This window comes from Ambystoma mexicanum, chromosome 3q (assembly GCF_040938575.1).
Source record: "Ambystoma mexicanum isolate Mex_15411 chromosome 3q, UKY_AmexF1_1, whole genome shotgun sequence".
Classification (NCBI taxonomy): domain Eukaryota; kingdom Metazoa; phylum Chordata; class Amphibia; order Caudata; family Ambystomatidae; genus Ambystoma; species Ambystoma mexicanum.
In genome coordinates, this window is record NC_090926.1 from 299,096,467 (window position 1) to 299,104,319 (window position 7,853).

At 48.2% G+C, this 7,853-nt stretch overlaps 1 protein-coding gene across 1 annotated transcript; it reads left to right on the forward strand.

Moving 5' to 3' along the window:
- The first annotated feature begins 349 nt into the window (after positions 1 to 349).
- On the forward strand, positions 350 to 5,646 carry LOC138582490 (tubulin alpha-1B chain). Its single transcript, XM_069653832.1, has 4 exons — positions 350 to 491; positions 1,824 to 2,046; positions 2,441 to 2,589; positions 4,422 to 5,646. Exons 1-4 carry the CDS (start codon positions 489 to 491, stop codon positions 5,400 to 5,402), a joined length of 1,356 nt encoding a protein of 451 aa, XP_069509933.1. The 5' UTR covers positions 350 to 488; the 3' UTR covers positions 5,403 to 5,646.
- Positions 5,647 to 7,853: the final 2,207 nt, after the last annotated feature.

Here is a 7,853-nt window from a genome sequence, read left to right on the forward strand (position 1 = left end):
TCCTAGATTTGATCGTTCCTCTAGCCCCTCCGCAATAATAACCTTCCACGCTCCCTAACCCGCGTCTACACTGTCTGAAGTACCTCACAACGCCCGTCTCCCTTCACCATACGCATCGAATACCCCAATTCTTCTCACATCACCGTGCCTTGAAGCTCCCCCTTTTCACGCCCTCATTTTCTCCGTCTCCTGCCCCATCCCTTCTTTTCCTCCGCTTTTTCTACAACCACCCATTCAAGACAGAGGCATGCGCCATTTTGCCCATTAAAAAAAAAAAAAAAGGTGGAGGCGGCTGCTGAATAATGAAAGAGAAGCTGTCCAATGGGGCGTCGCGCAGCCTCTTCTTTACAGTGCGCACGACCGGACCCGCCTCCCGGCGGATAAAAGCCGGGCTCGGAGGCCGTAGCGGCATTCGGTTACTTAGCTGACTCTTAGTGTCGGACAGAGTAACGCTCCCGCTTCCTCATCCTTCTCCTCTCCGGATCATCATGGTGAGTCGGGGGCGGGGCACGAGACGGGATAGCGAGCGCCTTCACCTGCGGGGTTACTTGGGCACTTCCAGCGTTTTGATAGGGTGCACGAGCGATGGCCGGTTCCTCCGCGCGCTGACCCTACGGATAGAGACTCGGTACAAGTCGGCCAAGGGGCGTGTCTTTGGCCGAGCGCGCAACCTGCACTGCTCTCTCATTGGTTCCTTCTCTTGCGGGTGGCTGTGGTCCTAACGGTCGTTCCCGCTTCACATAGAGTATAATGGGTTGTGCGCGCTCCCGCGCTGCAGTTCATTGTGTGGGTGGAGGGGAAGCGTGGTTATTAGAAGACCACACCCATAATTATCTGAGGAAATCAAATCCTCGCCGTCCGCTCGGTAGAAATTGGAATCGAAGGGGCGGGTTGGAGGTTCTAAGGTAGAAAAGGGATGTGAGAGTGGGTGTACAGAGGTTATAAGTATTGTATTTATCACAAAACACTTCCAACTGGACACATGTCTAAACATCACTTGGAATGTTTTTAATGTTAGAATATGATACGCCCGATCCCACAGCCCTGCTTCTAAAGGTCTGTTTATTGCTTGGTAGCTTGTCCCGTCAGATGGGCATAGCGATCGGGGGAAGGGGGGGGGGGGACTCTGGGGATTACCAAGCACCTGTGCTTTAATCAGCCACCCTTTATTCCTCGTAAGCCCCCCTGCTGGCCAACATGGAATGGAGCTGAACTGGCCTTTGTTCTAATCTCCCCAAGTTGATGGTGCCAACACGGAATATCAGTGTGGAGGTTGCCATGTCTTTCTCCATAGGTTTTTAGTTGGCCTTCCTGTCGCCCTGTGTGGTTTAACAGCAGACTTCCCCCATACTGCCGTTTATTTATCCGCCTTAAAGCTTGGGCTCCATTGTTTTCCAGACCCCTCTTTCAGTTAATGGTGTGTGTTCGCGAAGACAGAACCCCCGCTGCTGTTTTTTTTTTTAAAAAAAGAAATTGATCTTCCGGTCTGCACCGCGGCTGCAGTGTAACGCTCGGGTGCCCGCATAACCACAACCCGCCAGAATGCCCAGCTGCTTGGTTGCTGCAGACGTGGACAGCACTTCCTGCAATGTGACAGCTGCAGAACCCTTCTCGGGTGGAGTTTCGGTCTACCAGTCTCCACCCTTTGTGCATACAGCCATGTCAGCCGCAGACAGCTGCATGATTTGGGCGGGGAAGGCACACCCTGGCGACACTGGCTGTAAAATGGGTCCTATTAATAAACCTGCATACCATGTGCTCAACTGTAAATACTATACCGACATTTGATTGTTGTAACCAATCTCCCTCTTTCATACCCACAGCGTGAGTGCATCTCCATCCACGTTGGCCAGGCCGGAGTCCAGATCGGCAATGCCTGCTGGGAGCTTTACTGCCTGGAACATGGCATCCAGCCCGATGGTCAGATGCCCAGCGACAAGACCATCGGCGGCGGCGACGACTCCTTCAACACCTTCTTCAGTGAGACAGGGGCTGGCAAACATGTGCCCAGGGCCGTGTTCGTCGACTTGGAACCCACGGTCATTGGTGAGTAGATCTGCCTTTTCCTATTCTAGGTTTAGGAACTTCGTGCTCAACAAACCATAGACCCGCAGTTCTGCAGCCTTTTATCTGAGGGCACTTGAAGTTTCTGTTGTAATGCATACAGCCAATGGGTCTGATCTGAGCTGTCCCTTAAAATCACCTCTTAACAATACCCTTTGTACCCGGTAGACCGATTGATTAGCTTGTTTTCTGTTTAGTTCGTTTTCGGTTTAGTTATTGCAAACTGTTAAGGTTATCGAATCTCACTTCTTCAGACTACCAATTGTTAACTGCGTTTTACAGCTTGTATGTAATGAAGTTTGTATAAACTGATAGGGATGTGTGAATTTGGCATAAACGAAACGCATAATACATTGTTTTAAAAATTTTTCCCTAGATGAGGTGCGAACCGGCACATACCGTCAGCTCTTCCACCCAGAGCAACTAATCACTGGCAAAGAAGATGCTGCCAACAACTACGCTCGCGGCCACTACACCATTGGCAAAGAAATCATCGACCTGGTGCTGGACAGAATACGCAAACTGGTTAGTTAACTGATCCGTAGTTGAATAACTTCCCTTGTGGGCAGTGAACGAGGTGCCCACGCCCCCTTCCTGATGGCTCATCTCATTGTGGCCTGTTCTGCAAGAGGAGTCTAAGAAAAACATTTAGCTCAAACATGAGGTTATTATGTGTTTTTATGTTATCCTGACCCTGCTTATGTTATCCTGTCCCTGCTGGCCATCTATGTCTAGGAACGCGGTGAGAATGTTGGTTTTTGGTGTGATTGGCAGGTCAGTGGAATGTTGCTATGTCCGAGTGTGTCCGTTGGGGGTGATATGGATGGTGGGTGGTCTGATATGTCTCTTCGTCCATGTAAATGGCCAAGAGTAACCCTGCAATGTATATATGTAAATAAAGCTTACGTGGTTCACAGCAGATATGTGCATAGACTTCATGATTGCAGAAAAGGCTAGTAGAGCATCCAGGAAGGTTTCACTGTGGTGCACGTATCGAAAGGGATGACTGTTCTTCAGTGTCCCTAGGCTTTGAAATGTTGCTTGAACCCATCTGTGGTCATCTTGTTGATTTAGTCCTGTTACGAAGCATTTGGCCCAAGTGAGCAGGCAGGAAAGTGCCAAAAAGAATGGTTCTCTGATACATATCGTAGAGCAAACCAAACCTATCACTGCCAAATGTAACTAAAAGTCTGTGCAATCTATAGGGATCCACGTGGCTCGTGCAACTTGCCCTCCCCTCACAGTTTTCAAGCGTACACTTTATTGCTGTTTTAATGCTTCAGCTCGGGCATATCTGCCACAATGGGATGTTTATGCTGCAGTGATATCCCTCCACCTCTGCTGCTGCTTACAATTACAATGCTCTTAGTACATCATTTCCACGAAACGCTGTAGATGGCACTTGATATAAACAATTGTACCCAGCTGCGAATAATACAACTTTTTGGCATGCATATAGAAGGCCAGGGTTTTAAGGATCATGGTAAAACGACTTTGTAATAACCGGTAGGTAATATAGCAGGGTCATTAACGACATCGTTTCAATCCCACCCCTCCTGTAGTTAGGAAGGAAATAACTGGGGTTATTGATATTTAATTTCTATTGCACTCATACACAAGTGTTTCAGAGCGTGGCAAGAGAGGGGAACAGGGTAGAACAAAACAGCGATCTTACTAGGCCCAGTGACATTGAGAACGTGCAAGTGCATGGCAGAGGGGGAGGGGAAAAGTGCATGGAAGCGGGGAGAAGTGGAAAGTGCGAAGCAGAGGAGAAACAGATAAATAACAATAAATAATAAAGGCAACAAACAGTGGTAGTGCAGCCAGCAATTTGCAAGTGCAGACAGGGTAGGTCTGATAAGTGCAGGAAGAAAAATGGGGGGCTGTATAGGTACAGATACAGACCCCAGTGCAAGTGGTGTCCCGGAAGCAGTGCAGGAGGGTGAACGGGTACCTGTGCCCAGAGGAAAGAGTGGCCATGTGCACCGTGCCAAGAGAGAACAGATCAGCAGGGGGGAGGGGGAGCGAAGGCAGAAGAAGAGGAAGGTCTTGAGGTGTTTCCTGAACCGGAGATGGTTCTCCTGGAGGGTATTCGTTAATTTCATCTGTGAACGGAAGCCTGATATTGTTCTTTGACCCTGACCAAAAGAGGAGATCGCATCATTTCAAACAAGAAGTAAATGTAAACGCTGGCAGATTACTTGCTCACAATAAATATTGGCAATTGAGACTGACAGACTGCATTAGGGCCCATTCCACTCACTTATTGGTATATATTGAGTGGGTTTTTCTTAGTAAGACCACATTGTTAATCTGCTCCTTTGGAGCCTCTAATGGTGTCTTATTTCTTGTTCCAGGCTGACCAGTGCACAGGTCTCCAGGGGTTCCTCGTGTTCCACAGCTTTGGTGGTGGCACTGGCTCTGGTTTCACATCCCTGCTGATGGAGCGCCTATCTGTCGACTATGGCAAGAAGTCAAAGCTTGAGTTCTCGATCTACCCTGCTCCTCAGGTTTCCACAGCGGTGGTTGAGCCTTACAACTCCATCTTGACCACACACACCACACTAGAGCATTCAGACTGTGCATTCATGGTGGATAATGAGGCCATCTATGACATCTGCCGCCGCAACCTGGACATTGAGCGCCCAACTTACACCAACCTGAACCGCCTTATTAGCCAGATAGTATCTTCCATTACAGCCTCTTTACGGTTTGATGGTGCTCTGAATGTTGATCTTACAGAGTTTCAGACCAATTTGGTGCCCTACCCCCGTATCCACTTCCCTCTTGCCACCTACGCCCCAGTCATCTCTGCAGAGAAAGCTTACCATGAGCAGCTCTCTGTGGCAGAGATCACCAACGCTTGCTTTGAGCCAGCCAACCAGATGGTGAAATGTGACCCACGCCATGGTAAATACATGGCTTGCTGCCTGTTGTACCGTGGTGATGTAGTGCCCAAAGATGTCAATGCTGCCATAGCAACCATCAAGACCAAGCGCAGCATCCAGTTTGTGGACTGGTGCCCAACTGGTTTCAAGGTTGGTATCAACTACCAGCCGCCTACTGTGGTGCCTGGTGGTGACCTGGCTAAGGTGCAGCGTGCCGTGTGCATGCTGAGCAATACAACGGCCATTGCTGAGGCCTGGGCACGACTGGACCATAAGTTTGACTTGATGTATGCCAAGCGTGCCTTTGTCCACTGGTATGTAGGGGAAGGTATGGAGGAGGGTGAGTTCTCCGAGGCCCGTGAAGACATGGCCGCCTTGGAGAAAGATTATGAAGAGGTGGGTGTCGACTCTGTGGAAGGTGAAGGAGAGGAGGAGGGTGAAGAGTATTGAGCAGCCCCATTCCCTCCCAAAATGGTTTTACTGCAGCATGTCCAGTGTTACATCAGATTTCAGTTCAACATCTGGCATCTTTTTTTAAACTGGAGACGTTTTAGTTCTTACCAAATTGGGTATGAAATGTCCCATTAAATGACAATCTCTTCAGGGTTGTTTCCAATTTTAATGTTTCGATCTGTGATCATGTCTTGTGTCTGCGTAACTTACCATCATGTCTAAAATAAAGGCATCAATGGCTCCTGTGTATTTATTTTCGTAAGGGTTTTTCACCCCCTCACTGTCATCGTTTGAAATAAGCCAAGCAGGGGGGTGCTGAGCAGAAGGGGCAACTGAGATTTTACGCTCTTTTTAAGTGTTGTGACTGAATTCCCAGAACAGACGGGTGCTACAGTGGATGTGAATACGTTCTGGTGGGGATTGTGAAAATGTTCTGACGTGTGTGTGGTTCCTGTGCCTTTTTGCCTGCAGAGCCAGAAAATCTGCATAATGGCGGCCACTGTGTGCACGGCAACTCTGTTGCTATGGGTTCTGACTTCTGCTTGCAGATGTGAATCCATAGAGATGTACGCCCCTCTGCTCTGCCCGCATCACACTGCGATGCTGTCGGATTACCCTCGGAAGTGAGTTTGACTCGAAGTGACGTGTTTTTTTTCTACCCGCCTGACGTGCCCTAATCTTTAATTTGATCTAAAAAAATTACTCTTTGCACATCAAGTACATATATAGTCAGGTCTTGCTAAAAGGAGCAACCCCCCTTGCCTTTGTGATATAGTGCAGAATTGTCAGTCGCATTTAATTAAGTGCCCTCGAGCAACGCTGAAGTTGACCTAACATGGCAACTGCATGCCCAGCAGTGAACTTATGTCGAAAGTCCCAAGTTTTGCTAGGCCACCAGTTCTAAATTATCACCCCTTTTCTCCAACCTGTTCACCCACTCTGAATTCTTATCCAACAAGAGTTGGTAATGAAAGTACCCAATTCTAAATTCCACCCCCGCGCACATCCACCCCACATTACAGATGGAGCAATTGGGAGACACAGCTTAAAATGGGACACTGCTGTTGAAAATGTGGCTATTGTCATCTGTACAACACTGCCTCTTGCAAACCTGTGGCTGTAAGACTTTCCAGTCAACCAAGTAATGCACCCAACAGCTGCTAGCATTTGAACTCTGAGTTATTAAGTCTGTACTTAAAAAAAACAAAAAGCCTGCATTGTCCCCACCATGCCAAGCCATGTTCATAAAATACCTCTCTTCACCCACCTACAACAGCAAATAAAGCTTAATGTTTGTGATGGGGTGAAGCTATAGCACACAGGAGTATCGTTTCCTGTTGTCATCGGACTCTTCCTGGTCTTTATTCAAAGTGTTATTGGGGGGGGGGGGTCTAAAAGGTGTTAAATGCCTGCCTCGCCATTGAGGTACTCCTCAGTGAATACTAGCCTACACTTTAATCTTCCCCGAGGACCAATTCAGGTAGCGTTACCTATTTCCTGCTCCTTTACCCGTAGTGGATGGAATCCAAGGCTGTATGGTAGTATTAAGGTTAGGAAACCAAATCCACCTCACTAGACAAACCTGAACAGTATGTGGCTAAAACATAGCTTTTATTAAAAAAATCATGTCTCCTGGATAATCTTTATATTGGAAGTCACTGGGGGCAACGGTTTTGTACCAACTAGCCATTTGGGTGAAACCACTATGTGTACACCATCCTGATATTCTGTTTTTGGAAAATGGCCGATTCCTCTTTACAATTTCCGTAACCTGTTTAACCGATAGGAGCAGGCATACGCCTGTACAATTCAATACTACCCCTGCAGCCCACTTCAAATTGCATCCCCCACAAATGTTCTCTAAACGAACCCCCCACCCTCTGCTCCCCTACACTCCCTTTGGGGGTAACCAGGAGTCTAGTACGGGACAGCAGGACTGGTGTGCATTTGGACTGCTTTGCCTGCATGACTCTGCTTCAGAATCAGAGTAAGGGAAAGGGTTGCACAAGAATTTCTGCTGCAGATCAGTACAGTGCTGTTCTAGCTCCACAAACGGACTAGTCTTTTCTGGTGCGGGGAGAGACTTAACTCCAGGTAGTGTCCTGTTCTGAGGAGTACCTTAGAGCCGGAACATGAGAGAGAGAGTGGAGCTAGTTTGAGGGTGTAGGTTTCCCAAACCACTTCCTGTAATATGAAGGACTCCTGGAAAGACTGTCCACAGGCTTCGTTTTGGTGCAGTGCTGGGAGGGGTGTGGCCCTTATGTTACTCAAAATTGTTGGCTTGGCCGTGGCTGAGAGCCACCTGAGAGAGAGGGAGGGACGTTTGGGGATTAGTCCGGCTTAATCCTCTGTATTGACTCCTGCATCGAGAAAAGTCAGTGGGCCGACACTAGGCTGATGACTGTTTATAAAAGTCCCCTCCCTTTTCCCATTGTGGGTTTCCCAGAC

What these genes read in the sequence shown, in the direction of transcription:
- LOC138582490 (XM_069653832.1), top strand. An exon ending in CTTGGAACCCACGGTCATTG is followed by an intron (nt 2,047 to 2,440) that starts GTGAGTAGATCT and finishes ATTTTTCCCTAG; the next exon opens with ATGAGGTGCGAACCGGCACA. An exon ending in TGGACAGAATACGCAAACTG is followed by an intron (nt 2,590 to 4,421) that starts GTTAGTTAACTG and finishes TTCTTGTTCCAG; the next exon opens with GCTGACCAGTGCACAGGTCT.